The sequence below is a fragment of the Adiantum capillus-veneris genome, chromosome 17 (assembly GCF_014529385.1).
Source record: "Adiantum capillus-veneris isolate H3 chromosome 17, ASM1452938v2, whole genome shotgun sequence".
Classification (NCBI taxonomy): domain Eukaryota; kingdom Viridiplantae; phylum Streptophyta; class Polypodiopsida; order Polypodiales; family Pteridaceae; genus Adiantum; species Adiantum capillus-veneris.
The window spans coordinates 116,136,952-116,158,618 of record NC_140947.1 but is presented as its reverse complement, the minus strand read 5'-3'; the positions used below and the strand labels follow the sequence as shown (position 1 = coordinate 116,158,618).

At 42.9% G+C, this 21,667-nt stretch overlaps 1 protein-coding gene and 1 pseudogene across 1 annotated transcript in view; one reads left to right on the top strand and one right to left on the bottom strand.

The window, feature by feature from the left end:
- Positions 1 to 7,208: 7,208 nt before the first annotated feature.
- Positions 7,209 to 10,362, bottom strand: LOC147437932 (uncharacterized; annotated as a pseudogene).
- Positions 10,363 to 10,854: 492 nt separating this feature from the next.
- Positions 10,855 to 21,667, top strand: part of LOC147437931 (putative plastidic glucose transporter 2) — a 29,481-nt gene continuing 18,668 nt past the window's right edge. Inside the window, exons 1-7 of the mRNA XM_086486032.1 lie at positions 10,855 to 10,946; positions 11,038 to 11,146; positions 13,284 to 13,351; positions 13,412 to 13,544; positions 13,875 to 13,974; positions 14,070 to 14,182; positions 14,319 to 14,412. Coding sequence (XP_086342158.1) covers positions 10,892 to 10,946; positions 11,038 to 11,146; positions 13,284 to 13,351; positions 13,412 to 13,544; positions 13,875 to 13,974; positions 14,070 to 14,182; positions 14,319 to 14,412 — 672 coding nt within the window. The 5' untranslated portion in view covers positions 10,855 to 10,891. The remainder of the gene's footprint in view (positions 10,947 to 11,037; positions 11,147 to 13,283; positions 13,352 to 13,411; positions 13,545 to 13,874; positions 13,975 to 14,069; positions 14,183 to 14,318; positions 14,413 to 21,667) is intronic.

The following is a 21,667-nucleotide window of genomic DNA, read 5'->3' as shown; positions in this document are numbered from 1 at the left end:
AACAACCCAAAGAAGGTTTTGTTAATAGATGTATTTGGTGTGATAGCACAGACCATGTAAGAAGGAATTGTGATGGTTTTAGTGATGCTTTTAGAAAATATGTTGTCTTTTTTAAGGATGGTAAAATCCACTTAAGGGAGACACGTCTACCGTTGAGAACTAACTTTGGGAAGGGGGGAATGCAAACCTTAGTTGAAGATATGGCAACCAACCATGCCACCTCTTCAGTTGAGGCATCTACTTATGGACTAAAAATTGAGCATCTTAGTTATGAAGAGGTGACTGACCATCATGGTCAAATTTGGCCAAATGTCATGCAATTAGCCAAAAAGGGCAAGCTCACAAAAGAGATTCTACATGAAGCAGGTGATTGCATACGTCTAGAAATAGGATGGAATGATGCAGTGGACTCATTGTCAGTACATGATGCCTACATTACAAAATGGCAACAAAATGAGGCTATTGTAGAAGAGAAGCGTATACGTGACAATGCAAATGAAGGACCATCTAAAAGAGCTTCTAGAAGTGGGGGAAGAAGCAACTCAATGCCTTCCCAACCACCCCCGACACAAAGATAATCTCCACCTGAAGTACTCATGGAGAAGTCTACAACAGGAAAGAAGAAAGATCCAACAAAATCTAAGACAAAAGGCCCAACTTATAAACTACAATCTGATATTGAGGTTGCTACAAAATTTAAAGAAGTCTTGGAGGATAGGATTTTGAATGAGAAGATTGAGTTTACTCTGGGAGAAGTTCTTGGCATTGCAAAGCGTGAATTCCATGAGGAGATCATTGACATCATCAAGAGAAAGAGGCAAACTCTTGCTGAAGTTTCTTGTCCATAGGTTGAAAAGGAAACCTTGAAGACACAAGGATGCAGTTGCAAAATAAGGAGGGTGATGGAGGTGTGGTAGGATGCTACCAATCTATTGGGAGCGTGAAGCAAGTGCATTTCTCAAATGATGAGGAAGAAGTTGAAGCTATTCCTGAGCTACTATTCACGAAGTCACTGGGTAAGGGCTACTACAGAAACTTTGGTCAAGGTGGTAGGTGATATCAAAGAGCTATTTGTTGCCTTGATTGACCATGGTTCAAAAATAAACATCATGTCAAAGAGTTCCTACAGCAAGTGCAAATGGCCGATGGACACAGACCAAGGTTGGATGGTAAAATTGGCAAACAATTAATCCGGTGAATTGTATACAGCATGTCTAGGTGTGAAGGTAACAATAGGTGATGTAAAGATTGACAAAACTTCTTTGTACAGGATACATATTCATTGTGGGAGTTCGAATGGAAACAAAGGTAATGGATGATGGTTTCACTTATGCCAGGATAGAAAGCAAGGATGGTAAACGTCTTGTTCAATTTCTCAGAGTTTGTGTAAACCATGAAAGAAATCGTGACAACCTCAAAAATCATCCTCTACCAAAGGTGAGCAAAGAGTTTCATAATCACAGGCAAATGTTGGGTTTTGGCCAAGTACCATTGTAAAGCAGGATGCAGTGGTACAGAAAGAAAAAGGGTCTCGCCTGATCCAAAAAGAGGTGAATCTCTCTCAACAGGATCCTTGGTAACAAGGAATGGATCAGTATGCTTTAAGAAACTTGAAGATTTGAAGAGACGTGAGAGGCAATATGTACATAAGTACAAATGGGCATGCAAGAAACTGGGTTGCTAGAGCCTACTGAAAATGTTTTGGGTTTGTGTGAGCAAGTTTCTTTTGTAGATACTATGGGTGAGCTTGATTCTCTAATGGAGTATAGTTTGCATCTTAAAATGAAGTTGTGGAAGTATGCTCTATGGAAATGTATCAAGTCATAGAAGCCTTTAAAGAAAACAAAACAGTTGGTGTTAGCGGGTCGCCACGACGGACGTCTGCAGCATAGCTTTCTGGCACTAACATAATGTCAATACTCAGGGAAAGTGACTCGAATGGGGCACGGAGACTCTATGAGATCTTCAATATCAAGAAGTGAACCTAAACAAGAAAATGCAACAACTCTACATGCAAACCAACACTCAATGATCAGGGAAATTTGCCAATGTCCTTTCTCACAGCTTTAGGTCATCACGCCATTCTCGCACTCGAACGGACTTGAAATGCAACAAAACTTTAGGAGGAGGTTTAGGACACCTAGGGGCACTATCTTAGCAAGTCTGGTTGCAATCCAACAAGGTACCAAAATCACGATCCATCATGATAAACGTCCTAAAACTGCAACAGATCAATCTAGAAGTGTCTCCCTATGGTCTAAGAACACTCTCGTATGGTCAAAATGACTATAAACAATGATTTAAGCACTCAAATCTGCAGCTACATCTCACAGACACGTAGTCACCAACCACAGAAAAACTGACAATGCTTACACTTGAATTAAAGAGCAAAGAGAGAGGAACACAATGCAAGTTTTGGATTTGAAAATGAAATACCCAATCATGAGAAACTTTGATTACAAGGTTGGAGTAGCTTGTAGCTTGAGCGTACTTTTTTTGACCTCCCTTCTTCTTCTCAAGATAAGCCCCTCTTTCACATTAAGGTTATTGACATTTATACTTAGGGCATTCTAAATGGCCAATGGCTGGCTCACACGGACCTTTACAAATATCATTACAACATTACGACTTAGGGGATTGATCCACTACTCTGGAATGAGGATTTACACAGAGTATTACTACACTAGCTCGACAAAATAATAAACTATAAATGTGGTGCCCGGCTACGTGTCCGACCAGGTGGACACCCGTTTGATCTGTCCTCAAACATTCCCCTCTTCCTAATTCGTGTTGTCCCTTGACATGACCTTGTGCAGTCTTGTCATAGGGTTGCCTTCAGCTTTGTCTTTAAAATTGGTCTTCAACAAGCTTTTTCTTCAAGGTTGGTCTTCTGCTTTGAAAGTGCATTGTCGTTGAAGACGCTCTCCCCTTCCTAGAGTGATTCATAGTTGTTGTGTTGTTGATACATGATTTGCGTTTGATTGTTGAGGCAAATTTTCTTCTTGTTGCGCATTCTCCTCTTTGTTGCCAGTCTTGACCGTCGTGAAGAGGGATTTTATGTTTTAGCTTGTCGAACTGATTCCTTTGTGGTGTGGACTTTATGTTGGGGTTGTTTTCCATGTCCACTGCAATTTGAGTTGTTTGCAATAGGTCACCAATGTTGAAGCACTGTGTGAGCTATTTTTTATTGTTGTGGATAGCTTGCTTGCTGAATTTTTCATTGCTTGTCGTTGTAGGCCATTCTTTGACTTGCCATTGTTGGATGGAGCTTTGTTATTGCCCTTGAACATAAAAGATGCTCTTGATAAGCATATGGAGACCTGCAGTTTTTGCTCCAAGTCATTGTCGATTGATTTGGATAGCCATTTCCTTATTGTTGATGTAAAAGGAATATATACAAGAGTGTGGTGATGACGGTGTTTATATTAGGGTCTTAAAACTTGGATGACCAAAGGGAAAAAACCCAGTGGGAAAAAAATGCCTTTGGTATACGCTCTTATTGGAGTTGAGCATTTGGACTTGAAGTACCTATCATGCAAGGCGAGTGTTAGGGAGAAACAAAGGAAGAGTGTCTAATGCAAGTGCCAATTATGGCACACTCTATATGCATATGAAAATCTGTCGAACAAAAGCATGCAGTGTAAGAGATGGATATGATGGGTGCTTCAAGGAACAAATGTAGCACATTGAACATTAAAGGACGTCTCAATAGCTTCTACGTTTTGGAGAAGGGTTTTTGATGTAAAAGCTTCTCCACTCATTCCTCATTGTGTTGAGTGCGTGAGTGTCTTTTGGACTTCCTTCTTCGCTTACCACTATACTACAACAACTTCAACTCTTATGCTCACCTATATGAGCATGAGCGACACAACGTAATCATGCTCAACTCTTCTAGCTTGAGCAGTACCTAGAATAGCTATGATGCTTAGACCACAGAGAATATTACATGAAGGTTTGAGACTAACACCTCGCTCATTTAGTGGCTTAGCTTCCCGACTCTGACTTTTATGCCATGTATTTTTAATGGGGACTTGGACGTACCTGTTCAAGGCCAGAAACCCAATTCCATAACTTCTTGAAATTTAGGCCTTTTGCATTGTGTTGGTCTTTGGATGCCACCATTTTGTCGAGTAGGTTGGCATACTTTGGCTCCTCTTGACTTGCTTGCCATATGTTCACACTGCTTTGTAAAACAAGTCCTTCAGCTCTTGTAGGGGTTGATGTAGCTTTTGCTTTGAGAAGCGGTTGAATTTGTGTGTGGGTTCTTTGTGTTTGAGTTTCTACAAGCAATTTTGGAACCCACCTTGATTTTGGTCCTTGTGTAACCGTCTTTGGCATTTTATCTTCTTCTATAATTTGATGGACACTAGGCTTCGGTATCCAAACCTGATGATTTACTTTATAGAAGCCTTGATTTTGTAGCTAAAGACGAGGTATCTTTCTAGAGTTCTTAGCACTGTCAGTGATGACTGGCTGTTGGCTCTTCCTGTTGATTATGTGCCTTTGGGTGGAGCCTTGTGCTTCTTGATTTCTCTTGGTTGTTCCAGATTGAGCTACAAAATTTGGTAACCATATTTGAGTGTTACCTTCATAAAATCCTTGTGCTTTAAGTAGCTTGATCGGAATCATTCATTGCTTTACCTGTTTGTGTTGGGTAGCTTCGCTAAGGTCTTAGGCACCCATACTTTTTGTGTTGCTCGCTTGGGAGGTCTTTTTGTCTACCTTTTGTTGTTGTTCCTTTTCTTGTCTGCGTATTTTGTATTCCGTTGATAGCTTGGCTCTCTCATTGTAGAACTTCTTTCTTGAGGTGAGTACTTTCCAGGCTGTTGCTTTAGGCTTTTTGGCCCAAATATTAATGTTTCCTTCGAAGTAACCTTGAGCAGTGATTGACTCCTTTGATGCTACCCACCCTGTCAGTTTATGTTGTTGTGGTTGAAACGGAGGCCAAAATGAGCCCAAATCATGTTCACATAGGGTAATTATCCCCATCCAACATGTACTCAACAACAAACATCTTGAACACATCTTTGTTGTTGTCAACCATGGTAAATGATGTGAAAACTACCCAAAAAGAGGAGAAACAAAGCGGGAACAACACGTGCTATATAGCACAAACCGTAGAAGACTGTAAGGCACCTGTTATGCAGAAAATGGCACTGATAGAAATTCTGCACAAAATGAAAAAATAGCCTGTGCAGTACTGCCTATAGTGGAAATGGAGGCCGAAATGAGCCCGAATAAAAAATCTGAGCAAACTATGCTCTACGAGCTTTCTCGAAATTTTTGTCGACCTGCGAACACTCGCTTAAGCTCGCTGAAATCGGAGAAAGTGAGCAGGCATGTGCTGGAGCAGCTGGCTACTAAGCCCGAGAGGACGTGACCTGCTCTGATACCAATTGTTGGAATTAGGGTTGCAGAGAAACACACACAGCTTGGAGAAGACGAAGGAAGCTCAAGGCACACAATAGAGAGTGTGTTACTTAGTGTGCAATGGAAAGATAGATAGCCCTAGAGTGATGGGTGTATATACAATGCTTGGGGGGAAAAACCTCCTAAAGAGGGAAAAAATGCCCCGGCGGTCCTAGTGTGTTCACACACATCACTACCACATGTATATGGTAACAGGGGGGTAAATTCGATGGGATCACCCGCCATGATTTTGAAGTGGGGTGTGTCACCTCACCTCACCTCAGGCAGTGAGGGGAGCCTGCAGGTCGTCCCGCCATTCTCGACCGGGTTGCTTTCACTTTGCACCTCATAGTACAGCCTGCAAGTCGTCTCGCCATTCTCGATCGGGTTCCGTTCAACATTGCCACCTCTGTTTTGGGGTTTGAGGGGGTGTTTCAGGGCTGCAATCTCTATCAAAGTTGAGAAAAACTATACACCTAATGGTTGCACAAGAAATACAATCCTAAGAGGGCATCGAGAATGAACTGCCACATAAAGAGGTAGCCCATGGTCAATTAAAATAGGTATGGAATCAAGTGTATAAAGCAGAGGTATTGAAGATTATTTTAGGGAAGGTAATGAGTCAAAATTCTCCATCACAAGACAAGAAGTAGTGCCGATAGGTTGAGAAAAACCCAAAATAGGTATAAGGTTGATTGAAAGAAAAACAAAAAGCCTATCAAGTTGTACAAAGTAAGAATAGTCCACTCCTTTACCACCATAATAATAAGTTTAAAACTTGCCTTATTCAGGTGAAAAGAGATGGTAGGTGATTGAGAGGTCCAAGAATAGTACAAATAACCAAACATGGGATACAGATAAACCCGGGCAAAACAGCAAGACAAGAGGCAGATGTTTACTGCTCAGTTTCAGGTGAAAAGATATGGTAGGTGATTGAGAGGTCCAAAAATAGTACAAATAACCAAACATGGGATACATATAAACCCGGGAAAAACAGCAAGGCAAGAGGAAGATTTTTACTGGAGGGTTTTACAAAAGTACAATTCAATGAGCTGATGCCAATACTCCATGCATGGTTTCCCCATCATTGAACTTCAGATCAAACAAACACTCATCGTCATTGTTTGGTCCGCATACCACGAATGTAACAAGGCATTCATAAGCATCAGACCCATGAAACAACAAGGCTTGTCGGCCTATCAATGCTCCTAGCTTTTCTTGAGCTCTTAGCCGTGGAGTCATAGGCAACAATGCATTGCAAGTGTGGCATGTATCGACCCCCTCGTCCACCAAGAAAGTCTTTGTGCAACAATGATGACAGTAAACCCGCCTTTGCGAAGCAAACCGAACTCTCTTACGGCCCCTTTGATGCTTATGTCGCAAGGCACCCGTTTGTCTAGCAGGCCGTGTGGGCACCGTGATTTGCATATTTACTCCTTCTGGCCTAGGTTGGCCATGCCCAAGTCGAGTGGCAGTTACATGTGCCTGTACTTGTGTTACACTTCCCTTCTTTGGCAAATCGATCTCCATGGGTGCTCTTTGAGCAAAGAGGCCAACATATGCTGCTCGCACTTGCCCCACCAATGACAAGATCTTTGAGTCACTATATGATGGAATGCCCTCTTCAATGTTGTGCAAGAGTGATTTTATCTCGTCAATTCATTGGGTCAAAACTTGTGTTGGAGAAGGCTCTACATCGATGGTAGTACCCTCAAACTGTTCAGGATCGTGCTCCATGACTAGCTCTCAGGCTGTGTCAATGATGGGTAGAATATGGCTAATATGAGAAAAGAAGTCCCTTAAGATGAGTCGCATTCCATACAGATGCTTGCAGTTGCTAAACCAATCTGGGTAGTCACAATATGCCGACTGTATACTAACTTGATACCATGTCCCTGTGGATGACATGCTCAAGACCTTAAATAAGAGTGCAGCTTCATCGATAACTTGAATCGTGGATGGGTCATTTGCATATCTCCTTAAGATTTCTTCACCTCGTGCAAGTCTTGTGGTCTAATGCCGATCATTTCCATAAATGTTGTGCTTTCTAGAGTCAACTACACAAAATATACAGTGATCAGCTTCAGAAGCAATCTAGACACAGATAAACCCAGGCAACCATATAAACCTATACCATACTATAAACCCAGGCACAAATGCAAGTCTTCATGCAAACGAATAATCCTACTAGGCAGTCATAGAAAAACCCATTGCCTTTGCTTTGATTAATATGAAAAGAAAATATTATACCAATCTCTTGCTTCTGACGAAAGAACTCGATAGCAGTGCCACCCATTCGTGTCCCGGTGTTTGAGTCACCCACCAGGGCATGCAATAAATCCAAGGCTGATTGATTGATCCTTGCATCTAGAAGCGTGTATTTCACATATTGCCATAGTCGCTCGACCAAATTGGTAGTGTCCACATGTCCATGTGGAAATAAACGACCGTATTTTGGCCACATTCGTCGCCAGATGCATGTCTTTGCGGCCCAACCATTGCAGATATACCTTACAATATTAGGGTGGCCTTCACATTCTATCAACAACTGGGCATACCGAGCCTCGAAGTTGTCCTCTGTACCACATTGCATTAGATTTTCCATTGATGCATATAGGGTTTCACGCATCTCCTTAGGAGCCTGCAAAAAAAGTGGGCAGGCATATCAAGAAACATATACGAGATAATCTATAGTTCACCCATATCAGCCCAGGTCCACATAGATAAGCTCTCACACACAGAAAAACCAAGGCACTCACAGATAAACCCAGACACTGACAGATAAACCCAGGCACTAACAGATAAACCTCTAACATGCAGATAAACCCACGTACACATATACAAAACCATATTACAAACTTGTGGAAGCAAGTGCTCCACCCATGCTTTCTTGGTATGGAACCAACATAGCAAGACAGTACATGCAACTTGTTGAGTTGTCCCATCTTTGTCCACCTCCCAACAAGATTGATTAGCATGAACAACTTTATTGATGGCCAATAATGAAGTCATACACTTGTCAATCACCAATGCTCGAGGGCGAATGTTGTTCATTCTGTGGAACACAAGCCTTAGTGTCACTTGCAAAGCAATGCTTTCTTGAGATTTTCCTACATCATGTGTGCATAACATAAACCACAAGGGTAAACCAATTCCATTTTGATTTGGCAATACGGCTGCATAGAGTGGCATCCCAAAAACATTTGTTTTGAATGTGGAGTCTATTGCCCAAGCATTGTTTGTTGAGAAACGCATGCACATGCCGAGCATCCAATCATCCTGAATAATGGAGTATGAATGGCCTTTCCATCTCATCGAAGGCATCCGGGTTGTAGGGTTGACAATAGAGAACTTTGTTTTGCTCTTTTAATTTTAGAGCCTCCTGGTACATTGAAGACCAGTCATCGCTTCCTAGCCTCCCTAAACAAAAGCAGTCAATTAAACTCAAGTCTTAAATGAATCTGACAGATAAACCCAGGCAAAATAATAAATAAACCCAGGCACTACCCCAAAATAAACACAGGCACCATGACAGATAAGCCCATACAAACCTATGATTATCCCAGCAAGGAGACATTCAGGGATTTATCTACCTTCGGATCGAAGCTGATATGCCATCATTTGAATTTCCTTTGGTATCATGAAGAATCTATGTGACACTTGCTCTATCGGCAATGCCATATTCAAGTGAAATAGCTCCTTGGAGACACTCATCTTTGCTACATGGCGACATGTTCCAAAGTCAAACAAATCTTCCATGCATCGTTTCCTCACAGTAGGATTCACCGGCAAGTGATAAAGATCCCACGTGATCCCGGCACATGACCTTTGTGCCCAACATGAACCCTTATCCTTACACTTTCCTTTATATCATAGACGCGTTGAATGACAATAGTAAACGGGCATCCACACTTCTTTGATGTGCGCAGTCTTCGATGATCCTGGCCCTTTCTTCGTGCCTCCCCATTACGATGACACACAAGTTAAATGAAGCCCCTCGACGACGATGATTGCCGCTCTACCAATCTAGCCTTGTGCTTGATGGCAATAGCGTTGATCACATTTTGAATATCATCCATTAGCGCTATATGTTCCTCAACACCACCTTCATCCTTGCCGCGACTCTTTTGTCTGTCTTGTAAACCCGGGCACTTTTCTGTGGAAGTGGTGTCATGGCTCTCCAATTCCCCCAACCTGGGCAACGATGCACAAACACACAAGTCCAAAAACTCCTTCACATAAGCAAGTGGGATTCCATGCTGTCTAATACTTGTGCACCATGTACATGCAATGGATGCCATCGTTGCCCGCAAGCATACATGGTCGTTTGAGTGGCATGCGGAAACAATGCTTTCCCAATCTTCTATACATGCAATCAACTTTCCATTCCCAATAACAAGATGCGAAGATCCACCTTGGTCAACCATTACGTGGAGTGAATCCCTCATTCTTGCCCATTTTTTCAAGTCTAGCACACCTCACTTGTCATGGGCTTTGAGAGCACTTATGGTAATCGTTTGGCCACTTTCGATAGAAGCTATCATAAGCCCGTATGTTTGTCTATCAAAAGAAAAGTACCTAGTTGATGCAAAAGCAAATGCATCCAAACACCCACTTTGATGCTCTTCAAAGAACTCTTCCACCTCATCCATATCACTTGAGTTTCCATCCGAAGCGCCAACCGCCCCCCCCTCGGACTCGTTCCAAGCAGCATCAAGCTCCCCGAAGCTCTCATTGCCTTGTAGCTGCAAGAGCAACCCATTCAGATCCCACCCCCAAGGCCCCCCAACCGCTGCCCCTCCACTGGCGGAGGCGTGCATCTTTGTCAACACAAAACACCCGCCTGCGTTCCCTGTTCAGAAGCCCGAGTTTACCCCTACACCTGCTCTGTTGTATGACCTTCGCCAATTCAAATATGAAACTGACCCGCCACCCCGCCACCCCACCTTGCATGAAGCAATCCCTTTCGGCGCCCTAACTGACAATCATTGTCCGCGCACGAAAAGCCGTCCCGACCACCCACCTGCCCCTTTATCCACATGGCACCTCGTCGCCCGGCGCCACGTCGTCCCGCCATTCAGCGCTCGGGTTTACCTCCTACCCCGAGCCCGGCCCCGCCATTCGGACAATCCAGATCGTCTCGTCGATCACGCCTCAATTCCGCGATGTTGATCCCATGAACGAGCTTCTTAAATGTGCATGTGTATATAGTCCTGAGGCGAGCCCGGTGAACATGAACACAAAAGGTCCAAAAGTGCATTACATAATCACGTGGGCGGATCTATCTACAACTCTCACAAGTAATAAAAAATTGAGGATCATTAAAGATGCATTACGACTGCATGGCCAGCACTTAAATGCTCTATCTCTCTAATCTCTCTCTCGCGCGCGCGATTCAGTGAAGGCGCTTGTAGCAGTCCCTGAGAGCCTCCCCAACCCCGCCCCCCCAAAAAACACACACACACACACACACACACAAAAGATGGAGCAACGCGTTCCCTTACTGATAAATGATGACAAGGAGGTAGCAGCTTCACGTAAGCTTCATGGCTCTTCCTGTGTGTTTTGTGTCTATGTTCGCTCTATATATGGATAATTTTTCATCTCACCTGCTTGCTTCTACCATAGGGCGCCAAAACACTAAAGAATCCGTTGAAGCTTCACTTCCATGGCGCTCCTGCTTGCCTCGTGTCTGCGTTGCAGCAATGGGCTCCTTTCTAGTTGGATATCACACAGGGTATGCTGCAAAATGTGTTACATTCGTGGGTACTTCTTTTGTGTGCTCTTCTCTAGCTTTCTGCGCTCTTCATGTTGCAAGTAGCCCGGGATTTTGATAAATAGCAAATTTTCTGTTCAAAAAGATTCAAGAGATTTTTTGTTTGATATCTGTTGATTGTCTTATTGCATCCATTTCTGTTGGACGAGATCAATCGAATGCATGTGTTGTGATGCCGGTGGCCAGCTTGTATGTGGCCAAAAGTTTTGGATAGTGCATTGCTCAGGTGAAAACAGACCTTCATGTATCTTTTTCAAGGCAAAGTGATCAACAGTTAAGAACTATGTCGTATGTCCAGGCCGCACTTGGTGATACAAAAGTTCAATTTCCGGGAAGATTTTTCCAATATCTGCAATGGAAATGATGTACTTTGGTGCATTCTCCACAGAATTGATTGCTGTGATCTTGAAGAAGACATCGGCAATTTTTAACACATTTTAGTGTCAAAAACGACAAACTCAGCATTACTCTTTCTTCCCTCGCCTTAGAAAACTGCTTTTGTGAGCACTAGATATCGATGCAATGTCAAAGAATTTCTCATATGATGAGGTTGCATAGGGAGAGCATACTTCTTAGAAATCTGTACAAAGACTTGGTGTACATTAATATTACTTTAGGTATGAGACTTGTACATCTTAAGGTGTTTAATTGGGAAGGATTATCATTGATAGATTAAGGGGGAGTGCTAGGATTTCTTCGAACACAAGGGAGAAAATGTTGTCCTATGGTTCAAATCCAAGCTTTTGGGAGATTAAAAGGCAGGTATCCAGCTGGGGGCTACCACACTGCCATGGTGACTCCTGTTTTCCCATCAACTATTACTGATTTTGACATGCATATGGTTCGAATGTAATGATCTCATGTTGTGTCTCTTGTCATAAAGGAAAACAAGGCTAATGTATTTCAAGAACAGTCTTTCCCTAGTTGTTCACAAGGGTTTCCAAAATCCTTGGCTTCTAAAACATATGAAATTGTTGGAGCTTTGCAAGTTGGACCTTCGTTGAGACACAAAATCTTGTTGAAATGGTAGAGGAGCGCCAATGCTAGCTGTCGTGGGACCCTGCAATAAATCTTTATTGAAGCTACATACTTTTTCCTGCTTGTGGATTATAAAGGAGGGTGAAGATGAAAAGAGAAAGCCGATCAGAGCCTCTGTCTGCGCTGAGATGAGATATATGCTAAAATCCCTACTTTATTGCAATCTCTTCTTTTGATGTGGCGACCCATGTCTTCTCAGAATTATGCTAAACTAGGGCTTGCATGTTCGTGGAATGGACGGGGGGGGGACTTTGCAATGTCCAGTACTAGGATATAATAAAAGGAAGTTTCAAGGAAGGCTGTGCACTAGAGTCTAGACGAATAGAGAAGAATTGCAATTACATAGATGTTTTTGTGCTGCATTCCATCTACACGGGGTCATTCCAACCATAGAATTTTCCAAGGAAGATAGCCAAAGGATGAATGATACTGGTATGAAAGGATGCAAGAGTGAATGGGGATGTATTTGCTTGAGTATATGCACTTTAATTTTCTTTGACATAAAGATGCCCTTTTTGGTGGAAGCTGTGTAATTGTGTGTGCTGATGTTCTCTTATGTATTCAGGGAATGAAATTTTGGGAGAGGTGAGCCCCCCAAGGAGGAATAATTCAAGAGGAGATCCCTGGCAACTCAAACACACAAGTGAACTTTGGTGTCCATGCTCTCATGAAAGAGCTCAAGGGGACTGGAACCCACAACCTTGGAGCTATGAAGCACAAGCGTCGCACATAATTTTCTTCACAGACTGATCAACAAATAAGAATGCCCGTTCATGCATGAAAAAGTCCTGGATACGTATAGAGTTCTTACTTTGATATCAGGATAGCTATATTGAGACCAGTGTTGTCTTTAATGTTGCGTCAAGAGTATGCAAAGAAAAAAAACCTTACTAGTAGCATTCAAAGTGACCTTGTGCTGCTCTAGCCCACTATGGCAACACATTTTCCAGCTTGTTGGTACTTTGAAAATAGTAGCATGCAAGCTAAGCCTTCTAGCTGGCGTTTTTTTAGTCCGTTAGCCAGCCAGCGATTACTAAATATTTTAATTCTTTTTGTGTAGGGTGTTGAATGCTGCATTACCGTTTGTTGCCAGAGACCTTGATCTTGTCGAAGATGCTTTCGCTCAAGGTGCTGACTTTGTGAATGCTACCAGCTGCTGCTTGTGCTTATGGAGCTGAGAATTTTCAGGTTGGGTTGTAAGCATATCTCTAGTGGGAGGCTTGCTTGGTAGTATGGGAAGCGGTACAATTGCAGATAACCTGGGCAGGCGTCGTGCCGCCCAACTAAGCACTATCCCTCTCATTGTAGGAGGCTGTTTCAGGTGATTTGCTTTCTGAGTATTAGACATGTTGCAGTGTAATTGTTCAGTCTGCTGAGAAAGTGACTCATCCTGCTAAAATTATAGACAAACTTCGTTTCTGAGGCTTAACAAGGTTTCTGAGTGCTGAATTTTTTTGGCACTTTTGGGTTGAGAGTGCTCATAGATAGCACAGTGCCCACGTATTCCTCCACCACCTAGAAGAGTTCTTTGGATGTGTTTTGCACTCTTGCGACATTAATTTATTAATTAGACCTGCCTTTCATTATGTTTTTCAGGCATTTTTTATCGTGAAATCAGGTGCTGTTTTTTGACTTCTTTTTGAACTTCCAGTGCAGTTGGAAGGAGCACAAATCTTATGCTCCTTGGACGTCTTCTAGTGGGAGTTGGCCTTGGCATTGGTGATTCTACTACCACTGTGTATGTTTCAGAGGTATGCTAAATCATGAGTAATGGCTTTGGTTGGATTGATTTGTGCAAGTTCTATTTGCGAATGCTTATGTCTTTTTAAGTTAATCAATCGTATAGATTTCTCCGGCACAACTAAGGGGAAATTTTGGAGCAATGTGCCAAATTTCTGGATGCCTTGGTTTGTTGGGATCCTATGTTGTTGGGCTTCCAGTGGCAACTATTAATGGCTGGTGATGAGAGAATTCTGGATTTGGACTGTTGTGCTAATGATAGAGCTTGGCTTTGAGTTTTAATTTTAACTTATTGTGCCAAGCCTTGATAGTTAAGGATAGAATGTAACTATGTTTCTCATTTTTTGTTGTTCAGGTGGCGCCTGTGCTTTTGGTTATCTTTAGTACCAGCTGCCATACTTCTCTTGGGCTTTGAGTGTTGCCCAGAAAGCCCTCGGTGGCTATTTAAGGTAGTTTCTTTCCTTGTCTGACATCTCCTTGTTCAAACATGAAACCTTTGTATTAAACGTTTGAGTTAACTTAGTCAAGTGATGGTTGAAATCTCATGTTGAGTGTAAGAAATAGATGCGTTGATATGTCCTTCTGCTGCCTTAAGCTGACCATTAGGGAGACAAAGGTAAAAGAGTAGCCTCGTTCACCCTTTTAGAAGTTTACCACTCTGTCCAACCTTTTGAACACATGACACTTTCACTAACTTTGACATAGTCTGTCACCCAGTGCTTTTGAGATTGTGGCACTTTGCCGTTGCTTTGTTACATCCCCAAGCACTATGTCCATATATTTAAAATTAAAATTATGATTCCGCTTTCTATGCCTAGTATGGCATTGATAGGGTCTCACACTAAGAACTAAGGAGACATTGGGCCTTTTTTTCTCTCTGACGATAAGGATACCCATTGCCTTGAGTGACACCCTTAAACTCGATAACATGCATACAATTTTTACACACGACACCCAAACGAAAACAAAATAGCCCAATTCTTTTTGATTGCAACATACTGTAGAAACTGATCACGTCAACATTAACGCTACCTTAATGTAGACAAGACTCTAATGACAAAGCAAGACAATGATGATAGAAGAGGATACACAAAAAATGTATTTACTACTTACTTCAAAAGGTCATTACATGGCTTTTATATGCAAGATGTCAAGAGGTGGTAAGTATGATAGTCTCGGTTCTTCAAAAGTGGACTCCCTACCCTAGTAACCTGGAAAAGACTCTAGACTTCCATCCCATTGTTGAGTGCTTGCGGTACTTCATCATCTCGTTCCATAGTATGTTGAATGTCCTCTGTCAGAAGAGAGCACTTCTTTTCTACTCTCAGCCTTGCTTTGGTTTTTATGGGTTGTCGGGTAGTCTTTTGCCCTATTTTACTTAATTCATGAATGGGTTGGTTCTTCACATATTGAGCATAGGCAGGAAGGATCCTGTGCAGATTTCATACACCTCTTCTTACAAGTGCTCACTTGCAATTGGCTGTGCAGATCTGTAGCCTGTTGATCCTTCTGAAGTGAGTCGTCAAGAAGATCATCAGACTTGTCCCACAGTAGAATGGTTGATGTTGGAATCTTCCTCTTTCAAAACTCTGCCGGAGTCTGCTCCTGTTCCTACCCGGATCTCTATTAGAGTCCATAGCGTGTGGGCAAAATTTGGATCCGTTGTGGGCAAAAATTGGAACGGATCTTCTTGTGAAGAAGGAATCGACTTATCATTGACAAGACGGTAAATCCTCATCAACACACACACGAACGGAAGAGAAACTCTCAAAACTTAGAACTTTAATAAAACACAAAGTAGTCAAGACACGAAGCGGTGAAGTTCTGCTTCCAAATGCACTGGCCCCGAAGTTTGGTGGCCCTTTTGGTACTTTCTTTTATATTGATGAATATAGAGCACAACTGCCAGGGAGTCACTCTACATCCGTGTAACCATTCACTGATCTGACCAAAGTGGCCCCCTATAACTTTTATAGGCACCAAAAGCCCCCAGAAACAGGGCTCTCCATGAAAAGCACAAGGCTGAAAATGAATTTCCAAAAGCACCTCCTAAACCTGGTCCAAAAGTGCATTAGCTAGGCTGCCACATGGCAGCCTGCAAAACACGCTGCAAATCACAAAAATGCCCCATCAGCTACGTCAGGCAGCCATGCCATCATAGTTTGCGATCTCCCTTTTTGACTGGTTCCAACTGGGGTTCATGTGCCACGTCATCAGTTCTGTGACAAAGATCTTTGCATAAGACAAGGAACCCAACTAATTTCAAGGCTAAACCTTTCTGTTTTTAGTTGCGCTGAAGGCAAGGACTATAGAAGATGATGTTATACTTCTTATATATTATGTCAACAAAACCCTAGATTTAAAGTTTCTTTTAGATTGAATGATGGGATTTAAGTTCTATATTCAGAGCAGTTTTTGAAGACTTAGGGCTTAATGTTTAATTGGTAGAAGACATAGAAAGAGAGTATATTAATGTCCTTAAAATGCCAATGTGGCCTATGATACCAAAATGATTGATACAATGCAATGTATCTCTTATCCAGGAGAAAAGAAAACAAACCCAAATCTATGTTATAGTTTGTAAGGGAAGATGGGAATATGGTAGCAAAAGTAGCTGAGACAAACAGAAGTGAATTGAAAGAATTGTTTGTTTATTCTTGTGAAAGGCTTTAAAAAACAATGAGACAAAAAAGTAACATCGTCATTGTATGATTAAATTGTCGAATACAAAAGACTAATGTAAAAATGCTAAAAATAAAGAAATAAATGAATCAGAAGAGCCAATTGGTAGCATCTCCCAAAGCTTGATCTCTAGAGTAGGTTGTCACTCTTAAGTACCATCACATCAATTCTCTCATGGGCTGCTTTATCATGGCATCAATCTCCTCCTCTTTTGAAGAAACTCATAGGAGCTGCTCTATGTTAAAGGCTTCATATAACAACACACAAAAAAAGTTATGCAAATAACTTAACTTGACGCGAGAGAGAGAGAGAGAGAGAGAGAGAGAGAGAGAGAGAGAGAGAGAGAGAGAGTTTTAATGTCGTAGGAAACTATCCCAAGAGACCTTAGAGATCTAGCCGATAAGGAGTTGAACTCAAGACTAGTTATTCAAGAGGGAAATGGCATAACCAATCTACCACACTTGGGTGATAGAAAGGTTAAACCATTTTCGTCTTTTTATTAGCGCGTGCGCGCACACACACACACACACACACACACCCAAGAAGAAGAGAATTTTAACGTCATAGGAAACTATCCCAAGAGACCTTAGAGATCTACCAGTTGTCTGGCATAATCGGCATATCTTGTTGTCTGCTAGTATCCCTCTGAATCTACCAGTCTCAATCTCGAGCTGATGTGAGGATGTGCGTATATGACCAATGGCACAACGCAAACCATGAGACATATGTGTGTCCATGTAGCTGGGTCGAATCACAAACCCATCTCCTGTGAGGTGGAGAAGATGCTCTCTATAGAAAGCCATCTTCGTGCTCAACTCCTGAGGCGGCTCTATCCATGTCCTCCTGGTGTCGAGCTGGATCAGGTCCTGACGAATGAGTCTAGTGATCTCCACCCGTGTAAGAGACAGCGAGGGTGCCTGAAGAGAATACTGGAAAGGGGGCAACCTGTCCATGGTGAAGCCATGCGTCTGAAACCATGAAGTCATCTGTGCATACCAGCATGAAGTGTCCCCCTGTAGAGCTAACTGTCTGGAAGACTCAAGGGCCAATCTAGCATATCTGTCTCTAGTAGTATCCCATAGGCTGTGCACAAAGGACACTGATCTGGTAAGCGCCTCAATCTCCATGGGGGGGCAGCTAGCTCTGCTCGAATGATCGCGTGAGGTACGGAGGCCTTGGCTCTAATCAATCGGGAGATCATAGATACCAAGGGCCTCTCCATACGTCTCCAACCATCCTGGCCTACAGAAGGTCCCCATACCTGTACCCCATACATCATAGCTGAGGCTACTAAAGTATCAAAGAGCCATAACTTTGTCCGAGGTTCCTGGAACTGAACCTGCGAACACATCCTCTCCAAGCCTCCCAAGGCCGCATAAGCTCTGGTCAGTCTAGTCTTTGCTGCTCTCTCCAAAGAAAACCTCGGCCCAGTGAAGACTATCCCAAGGTAAGTGTATGCGTCTGTATACTCCACAATCTCTTGACCATACGTGAAGGTCGGTGCCGATCTCCTGATCCACTGCGGTGTGGTGTTAAACACCATGACCTTGGTTTTACCAAGGTTTACAGACAATCCACTATCCTCTGCAAAACTGTGTAATGCATCCAACTGTCGCTGCATACCCTCTGGTGAGTCAGAGATCAAGACAATATCATCAGCATATAACAACAATGGGATCCACGTCCCTGCCAGTTGGGCACCTCTATCACCCTCTCTGTCAATGTAATCAGACACCTCATCAACATACATACCAAATAGAGTAGGAGACAATGGGCAATCCTGTTTCACCCCGATAGTGGAGTGAACTAAGTCAGATATCCCCTCTGGGGTGCGTACATGTCCCATCACTGATCTGTATAAAGCCATAATCCCCCAAATCAACACTGTGGGCACCCCCATCTCCTGCAGTCTGCGCATCAGTCGAGCTCTTGGTACCATGTCAAATGCTTTGCGGAAATCCACAAAGCTACAATAAATCCGTCTCCCATGTGACCTGCCCTCCTCAATGATAGCTCTGAGTGTCAGAATATGGTCAAGAGTGGAGAAACCCCTCCTGAAACCTGCCTGTCCCTTTGCCCGTACACCCTCACCCTCTGCGAGAGAGAGAGAGAGAGAGAGAGAGAGAGAGAGAGAGAGAGAGAGTTGACAGTGCTCGACATGGAACGACAAAGTTCCGTCCCCAGATGCACTGGCCCCAAAGACTTGTGCCCCTTCTTGTATTTCTTTATTATTTCTTTGCAAAGGTACAACTCCCTTAGGGTCCAACTCTCTCGAGACTTTGCTTCAAGATTCTCTCTGGAGAGTGTCCCTCTGGGTATAATCGTACAAGGGATGCTCAAAAGCAGAGCCTCAAAAGCGCTTGATCCAAAAGCTCTTGCATCCAAAAGCATTTGTTGCCCCAAAAGCATGCGGAAAATTTCCAGTTCTATAGCCATCGCAAATGTGGGATTCATTCCGTACATAAGTGCCAAGTCAGCACGTCAACGCAAATTGCAAAAAGCACCTGCAGCCCTTATGCTTTTGACTTTTAGCATTTTAGGCCCCTTGCCCAGGACCATAAGTCGGTAGGGTTATGTTTTTATTAAAAACCCTAATCACTTTGTTTAGGCCCCTCAGCCACCCTTTCTACGTTCAATTGTTCTTGTAGTCTCGTAGAGTTGAGCATGTCACGTCACCAACTTGTGACATTTCCCCCTCTTGAAAGAATTGTAATCGCCCTCGAGTTCACTTGCAAAACAACCAAAGGATAGAAACTTTCTTCAATAGACATCGATTCTATGTACCCATGTACTAGACTTCCACATTTGAGCACTTCTACAAAGACATCAGTCACTGACCAGATCACGAGGGTCTCTGGTACAAATCTTGATCATTGTAAGCATATAGCAATCACATCCAGACCGCGTTGATCTTTTCACGGATGTCTTGATCTACCAAGTCTCGTTGTTTGTTATAAGCTTGGACACTTCAAGCGAGAAAATATGTACAATGAGGCTAAATCACAAAATGGGAGGAAGAAAGAGCCACACAGGTGGCCGATAGTGCCATCTAGGCACATCCTGGACTATCGTGAAGAAGGGCCTTGGGCACCAGAGTCGCACTCTCTCGAACTGATCCCTGAGAGTATGGAGAGACTTCAGACGAGTCATGAACAGTCTTTGTCGGTGGGACAGGGCGAGCCTCAAAGATGTGTAAGCAACAGGCCCGCCAAATGAACGAGAGTGTCAGGCCACAAATGAGCTCCCAACACACATCTCTCTCGCTGCACCACTCTTGAGGGGTAATCTCTGTAGCACGCTGAAGTGTAGGTTGACTCCCCTAGATCACTATCATCTTTCTGGTGGAAGATAGCTCAAACTGGAGCGCAGGGCCCATCAAGGTGGACTAGGCAGCAACACCCCAAGTGTACTATCGCACAATGGAAAGAGCCGGCATTAGCCGAAGAATCCGAAGCCAAACCTGCTGTGCCATGGGGCAATCCCACAGACAGTGACGTTGACCCTCCAAAGGATGGTCGCAAGCTGCACAGGCTGCCGAAAGGCCGGTATGTACCAGCCAGCTCCCCACTCTTGTAGCTCTGTGTGCAACTAGCCAATGAAACAAAGTGACTCGCCTTTCTTGATGTACTCACAACAGTATCCAGTCGTCTAATCCAGATAGACATCTTGATGCACTAGATCAGTGTACAACCGTCTCTTCCTTCCGGAATTCTTGACAGGTGACTTGATGCACTAAGTTCAAATCGAATTTCATCAAACAAAATTTTGTAGACAATTCATCTTTCTCTACATGTCTCTAGCAATACACACATAAAAGAGCACATATTTTCAACTCAATTAAGAAAATCTCCAATTTAGTGCACATTTGTTCATAAAGTCATTTTGCAACATACTATTAGCCTGTTACTACCCTAAAATTTCAATGAGAAATTAGTGACTTTTATTCAATCTAGGCAATTTGTGACAAAGAAGTGGAGTGTCTTTCCTCTTGTGCAATCTGCACCGCACCAGATTCAACCTAGTGATTCATCGGCATCTTTTGGCGGACACTACTTATATCCCAAATGCTTCAAGATACAACACTTTTTAAAGAGAATTTGTGATGTTCTCCTGCTCCATCAACTTTGCATCGAGGGCCAAAAAGTACCCTTGACCAAATTATCCAGTGGACCTAGCTAACCTTTCTCTTTTCTTGTGCCCTGTGACTTGTTGGTAGCCCTGTTGGCCTCCTTGTTTGATCTACCAATTGATTCCCTTTACTTTCTTTCCTTGTGGCGTGAGACCTCTGGGTAGCATCGCTGTTCTTTCCTACTCTTTGGCATGTCAGTCTCAATCGTTGGAACCCTAAGACGGACCATCATTTGATCGCCTTTCTTCTCCGAAATTCTTTGATGAACTTGCATCCGGTTCCCTTACTTTGTCAGAACCTTCCGATGCGCTACCATTTGAAAGACTCTTACCCTCTTAAGGTGGATATTGTCCCGTCTATAGGATTAGTCAATGAGCTGGCATGCATTCCAAATCCTTTCTTAGCATGTCCCATAAGTCTCTGAATAGAGTCAAACATTTGTTTGAGACAATACCGTCGAGTCTCTTTTGGCAAACCACAACAAAACCGCTCAATTTGGTTCCTCAAAGTAATCTTCTGAAACAAGAACACTCGCAAGTAAGTATCCCAAAACCTCTGGCAGTAGTCATCTATCGTGTCTTTAGTCATCCTTAGATGATGCTAAGCCGTGATGAAATGTTCTCCATATTCGTTTGATATCAAAGTTGACGTGAATTTTTTTTTGAATTTTACCCACATCCTAGGTGTTTCTGTGCGTAACAACAAAATAGACCACCATGTATGTGCATCTCCTTTCAAGTAAGATGCCCCCCTTCGCACCTTGGAGTGTTTCGAGAATCAATTTCTTGAGAAGGTGACGTCAAATTGCTATATAAATTCAATGGCTCGATGGGTGTCCTGGTAGCCTGAAAACGTCTCAAATTCGACGGTGTGACCCCCTTCCTTTAACTCCT